Raw genomic sequence first — 16,819 nt, 5'->3', positions numbered from 1 at the left:
TGCCTGTCACATGTTCGTCGACTTACCCAACTGAAATAATAATTATAAAAAAAAATCTAGCATATGGCACTGGTTGCCAATTTTGATTTCGAGTTACCTATTATATCAAACATTGGCTTTAATTGACATTTTTTATTCCATTTTTTTGGGTTTTGGGGACTATGAACTTTTTTGGTTTTTAGGGACTATGAACGTGCATGGTGAGAAAGAGATTAAATTAGATGGCAGTTTATGATTCTTATGTTTTAGGATTTTATTTATGATCTAGGGATATAATGTTGAGAGCATTGGTGGAGGCGGAGCTTGAACGTTGCAGTTAGAATGATCAAATTTTGTGTAATGTGTGATATGATTTTTATTGATGACTTGAAACAGGTTTAAAACTCATGAAAATTTGATTAATCATTTTCATGCTGTCTCATTTTTTTTAACCTACTTATTGGTAGGAGGTCAATTCGAAAACAATTACTCTATCCATAAAACATTGAGATAGAGGACTTTCTCTACTACTCTTGGAGGTGTTTCACTCTGGGTAGAGAAACGACTTCTCTTTATTCTAGGGAAATATGGGAATGATTGTCTATATCTTACCTCCCTCATACCCCATTTTTGTGGGATTGAATTTTGTTGTTGTTATTGTGTGATATGATTTTTAGCAAGGAAAAACGCTAACTCTGATAGACAAAATTGCATATTTTATACACATTTTACGTGACAATATCGATTCTGATTGTACATCATCTAAGTTAACTTCTTAAATTTTAGTTTTAAAATTGATTTTAAGGTAAAAAAAAAGCCCAAGAGATATGAAAGAATTAAGTAGATTGTTGATGAAAACAAAATCTGCGCGCCTTCACCATTTTCGTCATATTTTCTTCATACGGACTCCGATTTAATTGATTCAAAAGTCCAAACGTCCGTAACTCAAGGGGATACAATATACCATTACTAATTGAAACTTTTGGAGGGGCGAGGGCCCCCTCGTGCCCTAATAAAGCTTCGCCCCCTGGTTAAGAGCTGAAAGAGAAATTAATGTTAGGGTTTGATGTGCGGTCCGAAAAATTACCTTAAAAAGATCAAACCATCCACATCTAGCACATGTTTGAATATAAGACCATATCCAACCGTACATGTGATATCACGAGCAATTTATGCACTTGTTGGTCAAAAAGTGCAATCTGCTTGTGACGTGACAATGTCAGTTTTTGACCCTCAATAACCAAAAATGTCAGTTTTTTGTGTCGAAAATTTGTAAAGTGATGTGATAAAATCTGATTGGAAATTAGGTGAAAAAAACAAATTAAATAATAATTTAAAAATGTCTTGATAATGATTGGTTGAATCCAAATCTCACGCTCAAACACATATCGTCAAACTCTCGATTAACGCTTGTTTTCGTCAATAACTAACGTTGCGTTAGTTTATGTTAGTTTCTGTCAAAAATGTCTGACACAATTAGAAGTGGTCTAACAGAAAAAATTAATGAATGTTAGCACGAAATGAATTGCATACCACGGAGACTATCAGTCAAAAAAATCATAATGACTAAAATTTTGAACAAACCACAATGACTATTTTAATAATTTTGTCTTTATTATACTATACACAAAAAGAATCATATTTTCGCTACATGCCTTTCATGTGCATGAAATACGAATTTGGCTTCTTTTTTAAGTAAAAAGACATGAGTGGCTCACTCCCCCCTGTCTTTATCTTTAATGGATTTTTCTCTAAAGACACGAAATTATACCTATATCTAAATGGCATAGTGGAAATGAATAGTCCTATCCATTTCCCCACTTTCACAAAACTTAACCCCTTAACTTTTAGTTAAAATACAAATCGAACCCTCACTTTACTAACTTTTTTTTTTATTCATTTTCCCACTTTCACCAAACTTAACCCCTTAACTTTTAATTAAAATACAAATCGAACCCCCCACTTTATACGTTTATTTTTCCCCAAATTTTCACAAGCTTAACCCCCCACCTTTTATTAAAATACAAATCGAACCCCCACTTTACTAACTTTTTTTTTTTTACTAATATTCAATTTTCACAAACTTAACCCCCTAACAAATGGCATAGTGGAAATGAATAGTCCTATTCATTTTTCCACTTTCACCAAACTTAACCCCTTAACTTTTAATTAAAATACAAATCGAACCCCCACTTTACTAACTTTTTTTTTATTCATTTTCCCACTTTCACCAAACTTAACCTCTTAACTTTTAATTAAAATACAAATCGAACCCCCCACTTTATACATTTATTTTTCCCCAAATTTCACAAGCTTAACCCCCCACCTTTTATTAAAATACAAATCGAACCCCCACATCTAAATGGCATAGTGGAAATGAATAGTCCTATTCATTTTCCCACTTTCACCAAACTTAACCCCTTAACTTTTAGTTAAAATACAAATCGAACCCTCACTTTACTAACTTTTTTTTTTATTCATTTTCCCACTTTCACCAAACTTAACCCCTTAACTTTTAATTAAAATACAAATCGAACCCCCCACATTATACGTTTATTTTTCCCCAAATTTTCACAAGCTTAACCCCCCACCTTTTATTAAAATACAAATCGAACCCCCACTTTACTAACTTTTTTTTTTTTTACTAATATTCAATTTTCACAAACTTAACCCCCTAACAAATGGCATAGTGGAAATGAATAGTCCTATTCATTTTTCCACTTTCACCAAACTTAACCCCTTAACTTTTAATTAAAATACAAATCGAACCCCCACTTTACTAACTTTTTTTTTTATTCATTTTCCCACTTTCACCAAACTTAACCTCTTAACTTTTAATTAAAATACAAATCGAACCCCCCACTTTATACGTTTATTTTTCCCCAAATTTCACAAGCTTAACCCCCACCTTTTATTAAAATACAAATCGAACCCCCACTTTACTAACTTTTTTTTTTTTTACTAATATTCAATTTTCACAAACTTAACCCCCTAACTTTTATTAAAATACAAATCGAACCCCCACTTTATACGTAAAGTTTTTTCAAATTTCACAAACTTAACCCACTAACTTTTATTAAAATACAAATCGAACCCCCACTTTACTAACTTTTTCTTTTTAAAATAAAACCCGAACGCTAAAAGAAGCAACTTTCACAAAAGGAACAACCCTTCAATGTTATGTCGAAAAAAATTCTTTTTTACAAAATAGATCAAGACTTTTTTTTTAACTCGCATTCAAAACGGAGCCCCCGGCGCGAAGCGAGGGCTCCACAACTAGTTTTCTCTAAAGACAGGAAAAAAAGATGAATAATACTCGTAAAGTCGTAATACTTTATTAAGAATGTCGTAGACCTACAATTATCGTCATCGGTCCACTTTTGAATTTTCTCCGCATTTATTTGACAACCAATTCCATCTTATTTTCCTCTTTATTTACATTTGTATGATCCGAACACGTAACGTCACTTACGTCACACGCCTCATAGCACCTTTTTTTTTTCTTTTTTTTTTTCATTGATTCATAAACTTGTATGTAGTCACTGAACGGCACCGCTCGATTCTACTGCCTAAGATGTCCCTCCCGGTACCTGCTTGAGTTAGCGTAAGCGGCTCGTAAGATCAAGGAGTTAGCCACCTTCCGGATGAGAGGAAAACTAGACCCGGCTAAACGGCGTTGGGAGAAAGAAAGGGATAAAGCTCTGAAATAGTTAACTCAGAGCTGGGGTGGGAACCCAATCAATGTGTCACAAGAAGTGTTATGAGCGTAGTTATGAGGAAGGTCAACCCTTATCTCATTTCCCTCCTATCGTCGAGGAAATGTCGGGTTTGACCATTTGTAATGGGAGTTTGTGGTGTGAGGTTCTTTTTTTTTTTTTTTTTTTTTTTTTTTGCAAAAACGAAAGCTTTATAACAAAATCTTTTTCTCGGAAAGAGAAAAAGAATAACAAGACGCAAGACGCAAGACGCATACGTGAACATGGTTCGAAAGTAGTAAACTAAACCTAACTAGAACCAAAACAAAAGATAACTAAACTCGAGCCACACCGATAGCCGACTGCCAACACGACAAGCAACTAAAAAACATGGATATAGACGAACAATCTAGCAATGTAAATAACTTCCGACAACAAACAAACCTCACCCGCACTAACCTACCTCGTCATCCACATTTCTAACAATGGGACGCGACAAGGATACTTCATCTCGGGTGTTGGTATTATCGATAACATTACTCGCTTCAGCCTCAAACGAAAAGCTCGATCTGTTCCCAATACCCGAGATAGAACTCGACGGAGGTGGACTGAACCCACGCTTTCTGAACACATCGAAAAAACCCCCTTCTTCTAATGGTCGTCCCTGTCCCGAGCCCACGTACGACCACTTGCAAGAACCATCAACTTAGCATCATTAAACGGAATATGGATCGCATCCCCGTCTTCGTCATCATCATCAAGGCAATCATGTAGACGAAAAGCAGTATCCGGCGTAGACTTCTTCTTTAGCTTATCCTTAGCTTTACCTTTAGGACCAAATTTCTTCACCCCGGGCCCACGAAATTTACTCGAATGCGTGAACCAACCTGGATGATTAGATAGTGTGGGTTTTTGGTGTAGAGTAATGGTGGTGTGAGTTTTTTGTGTGAGTGAGAAGTGTTGTAATGATGCGTTTAAATATAATTGGTAAAAGGGTAAAAAAAAAAAAAAAAATACTAAACATTTACTTTCAAAATTACTTTTTTCTCTCTCATACGCTCCCCAATTCAAAAAACTAAAACTTTTTCGGTATCTTGTCTCCTCCTTCTCCGGCCACCGGCTGCCGCCGGTGGTCCGGCTTCCTCTTTTACTCCCGGTTTGTTTTTATCTCCTTCGGCTCTGTTCTGCTCTGGTTCTTCTTCGGGTTTCTGGCTCACGACGGCTGGCTCTCTCTTTCCGCCATCTACAGGCGGCGACTACCTTTCTCCGGTAGTCTGTGGATCTGGTGGTATGGATGGTTGTTTGGTGGTTGTGGGGTTGGTACTCGTAGGAGATGGACTGAATGAGCGTTTCTTCTGTCTTTGATTTCGGCCGACACCACTTCTTTGATTTTCCGGCGGTAAATTCCGGCGAGTTTATCCGGTGATGGATCCTTGTGCTTCTGCCGAGCTTCTCCGGCTCTTCTCATTCCAGAGCTCCCTCCTATGCCTCCTGTCTTCTCCTTGGTGCAGGTATTGTTCTTCACCTCGGTTTGGTCTCGGTATGTAGTTTGGTTGCCTGCTTTTTATGAGACGATTGGGTGATTCCGTGCTGTGTTATAGTCTCGGTTTGGGGTGGATCTAACGCGGGGTTCTCCTGGCTATGGTTGTTTTGGGAGATGGTGTTGTTTGAAGTTTTAGACACTTTGTAGTGTTCATATGGTAGTTACTACTCCATTGTTTACAAGGAATGTTTTGTTTTTTTAACAATTTGTTCTTGTATTCTATTTACATTCGTGTGTATTTGAGTGTTGGTTTAGCAGCCGGTTCCAATTTGTATTCGTGGGAATTCGTGTGTGTTGGTGCAATCGTTTTGGTTTCCGGCGATGGGGGTCGCCGGTGTGGTGTTTCCTCGGGTCTTGACGGAGCTTCATTGTCTCCTTCTCTTTCAATGCCTTACGCGTCTCGTCTTCGTTTTTTCTCCGGACATTTTATCCCTGTGCCGCTGCTCTCCCGCTCGTTCACCACTGTTCGTGAGTTTCTAGCAGCCGGTTCCACTTGTTCAGAATGTTGAGCGGGCTGCTTTTGTGAACTCTGTTGAATTGGTGGTTTGGGTGATTCCGTGTTCGGGTTGGGGTGGTCTGCGGTGGATTTTGGTGTTCTTGGTTTCGATTTCGGGTCATCAGATTGGCCTTCTACTTGAGTTTTGGTGATCCTTATGGAGCGTTCTCCGCAGCCGGTAGGTTCGGTTTGTGTTGGTTTCGTGGTTGTGGGTTTCGATTCGTGGGTTCGTGGTAATATTCGTGTATTCGGTAATTTCGTGGATTATTCTAGTTAACCTCTGGACATGATACGTTATCACCACTCGATTTGATTGTATGTGATCGGAGTTACTTTGATCTTCGTGGGGTGTTGGGAGGTTCTCGGGTCGTCGTCGCTGCTCCGTTTCCATGTGTGCTTTCGGGTGCTTGCCCTGATGTGATAATAATGTGTTTGTTCTTTGGTTAACAAGGTGGACATCGTTTGTTTTACAGGCTTTTTCGTTTGGATTACTCGAGTATTGTCTTAGTCGTGTATTGCTTCGAGTGTGAATTTTAGAATCGTTGATGTTGCAGGTTGCAGGTTGTCAACTAATCGTGTATGGTTTTAGTGTATTCGTGTATTGTTAGGCGGAGGTCGTGTTATGTATTTGTGTTTGTATTCGTGTTATGTAACTCCTAGCATTTTGCTAGTTATATTATTAATAAAATTATTGCCTTTCGAAAAGAAAAAAAAAAAGATACTAAAACAATACTCCTTCCGTCCCATATTAATAGTCCACAGACAAAAAACACAGTTTAAGAAAATGTCATAAAAGTACTGTACTTTCTATTTACTTTACAGTTTTACCCTTACATTTTCTTTCTCTTTTAATCATATCTACATACATTAAGGGCATAATAGAACTTAAGCTTCTTATTCTTTTCTATTTATGAAAATGGAATATTAATTTGAGAAATCTCAAAATAGAATACTGGACTATTAATATGGGACTGAGGGAGTATAAAAGTAATAAATAAAAAGCAACAAGCATGACTTCTCCAATGGTATCTTACGCCTCCCAAACACGCCCCATTAGGGGCTAGATTGGTGTTGCTTTTGTGCCACCTAGATTCCCACGGTGTGGGTATGTATGCACTACAAATTGTCTTATAATAATAGTCACACCTAGACGGTACGCATGACTACAGTAAGCATTTTTGGACCAATAGATATCCTTCATATAAGAATTACTATCTCTCTCTTTTTTGGACAGCCATTGGGATCACCCGAGATGACTAAACCACCCGTTGCGATCATCTCCCGTTTCGACTATGCCGATGCAGCGATAATAACTCCGCCCCATGCAACATTGTTATCTATATTAACACATTTGAACCCATTTTAATACATAAAACCAAGGTTGCAAAAGACGTGAGACGGGTTCGAGACGGTCGGATCTTAAAAAGGTCGAGACGTTCGAAACGGGATCGAGACAGGGGTCGAGACGGATGTTGACCAAAGTTGACTTTTAAATATATAAGTATATAAATGTATATATGTGTACATATTTTAAAGCCAAAAACTTTGATTGACTAATTTGTACCCATAATCGCTATCACCGTTAATATAATACAGAAAATCAAACTAATATTACGACAAATTTAACCGATTTTACCGACTTTCTGGCTTTTCCGCTTTTTGAGACTTTGGCCTGATTTTTTTCAACTTTGACCTGAATTTTAACCGTTGACTGTCATATTAGACGGTTTTCTTCGAGACGGGACGTGCTAGTCACCAAACTGTCGCAACGGGCGTCGTAACGGCTCGAGACGGGATGTTTTGTAACAGTGCATAAAACCACATTAGAGCCCCTAGTCCCCTACATCATATCTACTTAGCATTCAAAATTTTAGAAATATATCTAAAAGTAAGAGTGCTCCCATCGGTTTAGCCCTGGGGGCCGCCCAGGCCACCGCCCACCTAGGCGCCGACGGCAGCGGGCCGCCCAGGGGTGCGCCCACAAGCTCGTCCAGCCGATCGTCCACAAATTCGCCTATTTTAATCACATATGAGGATGACAAAACGGTCAAATTTTGGACCGTTGGAAGAAAAAAAAAAAAAAGGAAAATTCAAATTGCAACGGTCATGTGCAGTTTTTTTTTTCTTTTCTTTTCTTTTTACACTCTATATAAACATCCACTCTACATTTCGTTTAATACATCCACTCTTCATTTCATTTTATACATATCAATTCACAAATATACATCCACTTTCATCACCCAAAAATGATTTCTAAAAAAACTCCAAATAAAGACAAATCGAAACAACGCCCTCAAGTTCAAGAACGAGGATCGATCGAGCAAGATATGTTTCAATCATTAATAGATTTTACGCAACAAACAACCGGTTTTTCTCAATTTGCAAACTCGAATACGTTTACGAGTATGTTTACAAATGTTCCCAACCCGAACCAACCACAAACTCAACAATATACACACTACCCGAACCAACCACAAACTCAACTTTATACACACTACCCGAACCAATCACAATCACAACAAACACCTTATTATCCAAGGCTACGTGACGAGTCGGAGGAGGAAAAAGTTCCCGAAACACCACGCCAAACCGTACCCGACCACGAACCCGAGCCCGAACGCGTAGCCAATCCGAAAGGAAAAAAAGTGAGGTGTCTGAAAGTTCCTTGGTCTGACTTGGAAACTCGCATTTTAGCCGAGCATTATGTGTACGTTTCCGAACATCCCGGGAAACGATCAAAATTTTAATTCATTTTGGGGTGGGGGCGGAAACAATATAATTCGCTCGTTCCGGAGAAATTACGTGTGGTTCAAATTAGTGAAAAATAGGTTAAAATTTCAAAGGAATGTTAAGATATTTATTAGTGTTTATTCGAAGCTCGGGAGGATGTGACAAAGTGGGGCCGCGGGGGAAGATGTTATGAACGCGGCTCGAAAACAATTCAAAATTCAAACCAAACGACAATTCGCTTTTGAGGATGCGTGGCAAGTTTTAAGGAATTGCTCGAAGTTTTTAGAAGGTGAAGGTGTAGCGGCTACGAACAAACGAAAACAAGCCGATGATATACCGATAAACGTTCCAACCGAGGCAATTTCAACCGAGGCAAGTTCCTACCCGCACACAAGCTCAAACCCCGACCCAACCCAATTTGAAAATTTACTTAAGGATCACGACCCAATCCGACGTCCTCCAAGTCGTGTTAAAAGTCAAAGGGATTCGTATGCATCCGATGCCGCGAGCCGTATGTCTTCCGATGAAGTACGTTTAAAGATAACTCAATCGACCGAAGCTTCACAACTCGTAGCAAATCGAACCATGGAGAAGCTATGTGAAGATAGCGAAATGCGAACAATGTTTAAAGGTTTGAAGCTTCTTTTCAAACCGGTGTCACGTGACTTGCCTTCGGACGAATACGAGGGGTTGATGAGGGCTCGAGCGAGAATCAAGAAATGATATGCAAAGGAAATGACACCTTCGGACGAGGACGAGTAGTTTGTTTAGTTTTCTAGTATTTTATTTTAATTTATGTCGCATTTTAGTTATCGTCGTAATGTTTTAAATTTAAATTATTGTAATTTTTTTAATTTTCAATGAAATTTTAGTTTTATGTTATAAATAATTATAATTAATAATATATATAATATATAATTATAATTATTTGATTTTCGAAAAAAAAAAAAATGGAAGGAAGGAGTGTCATTGTTGGAGTGTTTAGTCCTGGGTTTAGTCATGTAAAAGAAATGTTGATGTGGCGCTAATGTGGCACTGAAGACTAAGGATGGAGGAACTTCTCCATTGGGAGCACTCTAAACATACCTCTATATAGGGGTGAGCATGGGGCGGGTTGGGGGCGGTAAGTACGAAACCCACATCCATAACCAACATTGCGATTAATCAATTTTTTAACTATTCGGTTTGGTTAAAAGCGGTTTGGTTAAATGGTTAAAACGGTTAATTAATTGAAATAAAACGGTTAATTTAGTTAACCATTTGGTGAAAAAAAAATTTGAATCAAGAGATTATGCCTAACGGTGTAGAAAATTCAATAAACCATAAAAGTAGTCTGCGTCTCAAATTCAAAACCCGAAATAAAAGTAGACTCCAATTAATGCATAAAACGATAAATAACTACAAAAAAATGCAATTTCAAGTAGAGTTTTAAAAGTGTTTAAATTTCTTCAAACGATAAATAACTAGAAAAAATAACAAGAATAGTTGTAATAATTGTTTTACCTCTAACAGGAACATGGAGGATATTTCGATGACTCGATTACAATAAGTCAATAACGTGAAACACTGGAACTGAAACCTTAGGAGGCATAGCGCAATGCCGTAACTGCCTAATTCCCTAATGACGTGATATATTTATTTAAGCAAATTGAAAAGGATTAACGATATATTGGGGATTCTATTTGATTGTGTTTATCTTTAACAATTTTAAGCTTAATCTTACATTGAAGTCTGTGTGCTTTATTATTTTTTTCAAATTGACCCTCATGTAAAAGAAACATTATATTTAAAGTACTAAATAGTGCGGTTGCGGTTAAAACGATGCGGGTACATTTCATTTTCATAACCGACCCACAAAATGCGGTTAATCCTAAAATGTTACCCATACCCACGGTTATACATTGGGTGCGGTTAATTCTGTGCGGTTTTAACGGTTAATATGGTTGCGGTTTGGTTAATGCGGTTTTTTGCTCACCCTGTCTCTAGATCTATCCTTCATGAGTGGGAAGGTTAGGGGAGGGAAGCTGATGTGTCAAACGAGGTATGGGTTGACAAAGGTAATAGAACCGTATGTTCAAAAACAACTCAACCATTTCATTTTTATGTTTCAAGTCTTCCAACTTATCATCATAAATTTTTTTAACCAATTTGTGGTTTATATCATCTCTTAAAACTCCAGATGTTTGACGAACTGTAATAAAAGCGAAATCAATTTCTAAAATTCAAATTAAAAACCACTACTTATATATAGTTACATATATCGAACGACACGACTTAAACTCTAGATGTTCGTTTCAAATCGTTTCAATTATATATTGTTATCATTAGATTTAATCAAGAGGGAAAAACTTTTTTTTTTTTGAGGAAGTAAAAAAAATTTCTATTTATTTTAATATTTTTTACAAACATTAAAATCACGTGAAAATATGAACATTTAAAAAAGACACTTTGTGATAAATAACACACTCTGTATTATTTTGACAAGAAAACGCTCGAAGAAATAACATTCAACGATAAATGTTCCTGATAACATTCATCGTGTTATTCTTCAAGCGCTTTTTTTAGAGTTTAGAAATTAGGGTTTAGAAAATTAAGGTTTAAGGTTTAGATTTAGGGTTTAAATTGAGTTTTTAACACGAATGGTTTAGAGTTTAGGGTTTTGGGAGACTAAACCCAAAACCCTAAACTCTAAATTCTAAATCAGCCTAAATTTTGAAAAAACTTCACAGAAGATGAAAAAAAAACACTCGAATAATAACATGCATCACGATGAATGTTATCAGGAACATTTATCGATAGAATGTTATTTCTTCGAGCGTTTTCTGGTCAAAATAAATAACATTTATCACAAAATGTTTTTTTAAATATTCATATTTTCACCTAATCTTAATGTTTGTGAAAGAAAAAAAAAATTGAAAAAAACGAAAAAGAAAAAAAAAAGTTAAAATTTACTTCGCTCTTCTCCCAAAAAAAGTGTTTCCCCCTTGATTAGCCCCATCATTTTCATTATCATTATTATATTATGATGGGAGGTAAAAATGATAATGAGAGGCTTAAGACTTAGAATACCTGAAGAAGGGGAAATTAGACGAAAAATCTAATGTTCCAAGCAGCACAGGGTAACCTCCACAACCTGCTTCATTGCATACTGCAGTGACATTTGCAGATAAATGTCATAAAAGTTAACGGCACAAACCTTGCATCTCCCGCACCAATTACAAAAAAAAAAAAAAGCAAAAACAAATACAAAAACCACATATATGTTGCACTTCCATTCTTCAGAAAAAAGCAAGTTACACTACAATTAACAGTATGCTAGCCACTTAAGACACCAAGTACAGCCATCTCAGTCAAAGAAAATATCTTCTAAACACGTTTGTACGAAAATCAACAACTCAATACTACTGTGTTTATTTATACGACTGCCCAAGTAAGAAAAAAAGATACTTTAAAGCAAAAGCTAACACCTAATAAAACTCAATTGCTAATTGACAGGTAATCATATACCCTATACAGTAATACTCCATGTTATAGGGATGTATTACCTTGAAATAGCACATTCTCTGAAATAACACTTCTGTCAATGAAAAGCTAACAACGCCGCCTCCATGCTAGCACCAACCACCTCTTGCAAACACAATACGATAATTAAACAAAAGATAAAACACAGTATAATCGAACCTCATGTTTCATGGTATTACCAAATCTGTGAACTGTTTACAGTAAAAGCCATCTAAAATCTAAAATATGTTACAATACAAGTTCCAAATAAACCTTCAACTAAAAAGTAACAACTTGCACAAAGATGTCAACCTGCTATGTATAAAGTTGAGAAGGGAAACAGAAATAATCTCCCAACCGAGAAGATGATGATGATGATGATGATGATGATGATGATGATGATGATGATGATGATGATGATGATGATGATGATGATGATGATGATGATGATGATGATGATGATGATGATGATGATGATGATGATGATGATGATGATGATGATGATGATGATGATGATGATGATGATGATGATGATGATGATGATGATGATGATGATGATGATGATGATGATGATGATGATGATGATGATGATGATGATGATGATGATGATGATGATGATGATGATGATGATGATGATGATGATGATGATGATGATGATGATGATGATGATGATGATGATGATGATGATGATGATGATGATGATGATGATGATGATGATGATGATGATGATGATGATGATGATGATGATGATGATGATGATGATGGGTGCCTGCTAAAAACAACATGGATGATCATCTCAAACCAATGTTCACCTCAACAATGTCAATTTGTGAGTACGGCATAATCAAACGAAATCATTCATATCAAATCTTCATTATACCCATAGCCTAACCAAACAGGCCACCTGTCCCAAATTCAGCTTGATGCAGCTCCTTCCGACGCTGCTCCTCTAAGGGATCAGGACTTTTCATTACCCTCCGTGTGCGTCTAAAATGAACAAATAAGCAACCAACAAAACCATTTCTTAGAACTTAAAAAATGAGAAGTGTTCACTTATTATTAAAAAAGAATTGCATAAAAAGGTGACCAACTTTCCTCAAAGCTCCATTCAGGGTAACATATTTTTCAAACTTACAAAGAGGTACAATTTTTCAATTAACAAACAAGGATGTATATACTTAAATAAGAATGTTCACTAAAAAATTTAATATCAATTGCCTTATAACTCTAACAAACTTCCAAGTTTTCTACTTTGGCCACCGAGTGTTGCAGAAAACAGATCCTCTCACATGTGTGTCAACTGTCAAGTTTTCTTATTACAAGTGACATATTTAAAAGTTACTCAGAAAAGTGGAAAAACAATGTTACCCAAATTTAATATTTGAAAATAAGTTGGCTAGCATTTCACAAAGTTAGCCCTTAAATATAAATTAAACTTCTTAAAGACACAGTTAAGATACCTATCCTGAGCATGCTGAGCAGGAAAAGTGGGCATAAAATCTTTAGACTTTGGAAGAGGAACTTCACGAAACCAGTCATGATTAAGAGCGGCTTCAGCTGTTATACGCTGCACATATTCCAGAATTTCATTTAAAAAAAAAAAATTATTAATTAATTAGACATGACTGTCCAATTGCAAAATATTACCTTCTCAGGGTCATAGGTTAAAAGTTTGTTCAGCAAATCAAACCCAGCATCAGACAGAACAGGTGAACCAGTAAAAGATGTTGCCGGAAATTTTCTCCTCAGTAAATTATACCTGCAAAAAATGAATGTGGTAAATAAAATCAAGAATTTTCACAATGTAAATGATTCTTTCACCAACAGAAGCTAGAAAGCCAGACCAGAAAGTCACCCAAAGCTGGACGCCTGGGAAAACAGTGACAAAAAAAGAAATGTGAACTTCAAATTCAACATGAATAATATAAAAATTCAAGAAATTTGATACTTACTGATGCTTAACGAAGTTCACCTTGACTCCAGGAAGTTTAGAGTATCCAGGCCAAATAGCTTCATTTGGGGTCCCAAGTGTTTTGAATATCTGTGAGGATAAGTAATTTACTTAAGCTGAAACAATAACCATAAGGATTCGAGTAAATTCCTATGAAATGGATCATATACAATATGTGGTCAATTCACCTTGTCAAGCTGGTCAAATTCTGTTTTCCCATTAAAAAGTGGTTGCTTTGATAATAGTTCAGCCATGATACAGCCCAATGACCACATATCAATAGCAGTAGAATACAATTTTGTTCCAAGTAGAAGTTCAGGTGCCCTAAACACATATTAAAGCAAACTAATATAAAATTATGATATAAAACATGTGATAAGCGCCAACTATCTCATACAACTATAATGTAAACAAACTGCAATATCGAACACTTATTGAGCACATCTAATTATAACAATTGCCAAGTAAGCAACTAACGCAGCATATTAGATATAAACATAAATATGAAAGTGATAAGAGATACTAAAAATAACAGAGTTGCATAGACAAACTTGAATCTTACATATAAAAAAGGGAAAAGTTGCCACTCACCTGTACCAAAGAGTCACCACCAAATGAGTGTAAGGTTTTAGAGGACTCCCATATTGACGAGCCAATCCAAAGTCACAAATCTTTAACTCACCTCTATTATTCATAAGTAAATTTGAAGTTTTTAAATCTCGATGAAGTACCCAATTGTCGTGAAGATATTTTGTTCCCTCCAATAACTGAAGCATGAGACATTTGACTTCACTTTGACTAAAAGGTTGTTTCATTGTCTCCATTAGTGCCTTAAGATCATGTTCCATGTACTCCATTACCATAAAAATACTGTCAAGATTGCCCCCAACAACCACTTCCTTAACATCCACAATTGAAGGATGATGAAATGAGAGAAGAATATTTATTTCTCTTAAAGCAGTCAAAGGAAACCCTTCCCTTTCTTTCTCCATTTTGACCTTTTTTAAAGCAACAACTTCTCCAGTTTTCTTATCTTTCGCCCTATAAACAACCCCATATGTACCTTCGTCTATCTTGTTCAGTCTTTCAAACTCATCAACACTTCTACAACCTAGCAGCATATTCACAGTTCTTTGAGGCGGGCCCACCGGATCTTGTGTACCCTGAAAACCATCTCCATTTTCAGAATCTGGTTCCGATTGACATAGACTATCATCATCTTTGTTGTGTTCATCATTGATCTCCGTGTAATCCTTCGTTTCATAATCACTATTTCCAAAATCGTCCATACTTAAAGACCTAACATGGTAACCATCTTCATCCATACTTAAAGACCCTTCTCTAAGATGCTCACCAGCCTCTGGACTTGAAGACTGCTTTCGTGTTGATCCAAATTCAACTGACCCACGTATCGATTCTTTCCTCTGCTGGGTCCTATTATCAGCTGATGCATCAAAATGTTCATCTTCATCAGGTGAAAAATCAGCATCTGCCCACCGAGATGATCTTATTGTTCGTGTGGACACATAATCCTCAATTTCTGTCTGTCCTGTATTCTTTTCCTGAGCAAATGAAGAAGATAAACCTACATACTCTTCCTGAACAACATCTGGTTCTAATTCAAAAGATTCATCCTTCCTGATATCAATCATATAATTACCTGGAGACTGATGCAGACTCTGAACCCTGCTACTTTCTACAGGTAAACTCTGTATAACAGCTTCATGAACAAAATTAGGTGATCGATTGTAAGATTTAGGCAATGGAGGTGGAGGAGGTAATGTGACAATAACAGGTGAAGATCTAGTCACCGTTGTATTGCTAACTACCTTGTCATCTCTATCCCAAACAATAGGTGAAAACTTCCTCTTTTTAGGAAGTAACATTGACTGAGAATCATTCTCCATCTTAAAACTCTCGTCATTCTTAGTCCCACGTGTATCCAAATCAACACCTTCATCAGACCCACTCTCACTAGACAACTCACCAGGTTCTCGATCCCCAACTCCAAAACGATGATCACTACGTCTCAAGACTCTATCATCACCACTTCCACCTGAACAACTCCTAGATACAGAACCATAATCTCCACCATTCACCATATTCCTTTCTTTATTATCCTTCTGCCTAACCCTACCTCCACCTTTACTATCACGAACACGATCTTTACCCCTCGCATAACCCTGATTACCACCGTTTCTTACACGCTCATACTCCCCTTTAGAATCACGCTCTATGAATTCATTATCACGGTACCCTCCATTTCTTCCTGCCGCCATATATTTGCTCATATATAGCAAACTGACCACAATTTCACCACTAAAACCCTAACCCTAGAGGGGGGAAAAAATCCCCAATTCTATTTATTCTGTTGTTTATCAACGAACGATAAAGCAGGCTTAATTCTAGGTCTCACAAGCACAGATCAGTAAGCAATTATACAAATCAAATTGTACTTGACTCAAATGCCTTTAACTTTCGAAGTTTGGATCAATTACGAAACCCTAGGAATCGAATAATATGTAATATGAACTAATAAATGAAACCTAGAAGCTTCTGCACATGCACTAGGTCATTTCGTGTACGAGATTACGAATGGCTTACCGGCGGCAGCGACGGTTGCATACGTGGCGACGGGCTACGGTGGATGTCGAGATATATTTAAGAATGCAAAGAAAGATACGAAGGATATTGCCGATCGGATCCTCTTGTTTTTTGCAAGTATGGCGATGGCTATAGATTTTTTAAACTTATTTTTCAGTTTTGCCACTTATGTTTCAATATTATTACACCTGAGTAGTAAAGTAAGCATAAAATAAATTCATACTGAATATGTGATGGATAACTAGGAGTTTGATATATTGTTCTCTTGACCAGAAACAACCAACAGAATGATTGTATAGTCAAAACCCAAAAATATTTTG

The 16,819-nt window shown here is 36.6% G+C and overlaps 1 protein-coding gene and 1 long non-coding RNA gene across 4 annotated transcripts; both read right to left on the bottom strand.

Moving 5' to 3' along the window:
* Positions 1–10,328: 10,328 nt before the first annotated feature.
* Positions 10,329–12,326, bottom strand: LOC139869975 (uncharacterized). 2 transcript variants are annotated; one of them, XR_011766510.1, is made up of 4 exons: positions 12,257–12,326; positions 11,989–12,070; positions 11,513–11,591; positions 10,329–10,634 (listed from the first exon to the last, which is right to left on the bottom strand). It is a non-coding gene; the product is annotated as an uncharacterized lncRNA (long non-coding RNA). The 2 variants fall into 2 exon arrangements; XR_011766509.1 differs by lacking the exon at positions 10,329–10,634 and having other exon boundaries at positions 11,328–11,591.
* A 309-nt stretch (positions 12,327–12,635) lies between these two features.
* On the bottom strand, positions 12,636–16,590 carry LOC139873653 (cyclin-dependent kinase G-2-like). Of its 2 annotated transcripts, none has more exons than XM_071861592.1 (6): positions 14,487–16,590; positions 14,084–14,219; positions 13,897–13,985; positions 13,592–13,703; positions 13,405–13,511; positions 12,636–12,931 (listed from the first exon to the last, which is right to left on the bottom strand). In XM_071861592.1, the coding sequence occupies exons 1-6, from the start codon at positions 16,184–16,186 to the stop codon at positions 12,832–12,834; spliced, it is 2,244 nt and encodes a 747-aa protein (XP_071717693.1). In that variant the 5' UTR covers positions 16,187–16,590; the 3' UTR covers positions 12,636–12,831. The 2 variants fall into 2 exon arrangements, 1 of the variants encoding a protein (XP_071717693.1); XR_011767396.1 differs by lacking the exon at positions 12,636–12,931 and adding an exon at positions 13,789–13,813 and having other exon boundaries at positions 13,476–13,511.
* Positions 16,591–16,819: the final 229 nt, after the last annotated feature.

Source organism: Rutidosis leptorrhynchoides, chromosome 10 (genome assembly GCF_046630445.1).
Source record: "Rutidosis leptorrhynchoides isolate AG116_Rl617_1_P2 chromosome 10, CSIRO_AGI_Rlap_v1, whole genome shotgun sequence".
NCBI classification, from domain to species: Eukaryota; Viridiplantae; Streptophyta; class Magnoliopsida; order Asterales; family Asteraceae; genus Rutidosis; species Rutidosis leptorrhynchoides.
This window is presented reverse-complemented; position numbering and strand designations above follow the sequence as displayed.

Excerpts from the sequence above, each read along its gene's own strand:
- LOC139873653 (XM_071861592.1), bottom strand. The coding sequence starts at position 16,186 with ATGAGCAAATATATGGCGGCAGGAAGAAATGGAGGGTACCGTGATAAT. Across the intron at positions 14,220-14,486 it reads GTGGTGACTCTTTGGTACAG|GGCACCTGAACTTCTACTTG; the intron begins GTGAGTGGCAAC and ends ATATGTGTTTAG. Across the intron at positions 13,512-13,591 it reads TAACCTATGACCCTGAGAAG|CGTATAACAGCTGAAGCCGC; the intron begins GTAATATTTTGC and ends GAATATGTGCAG.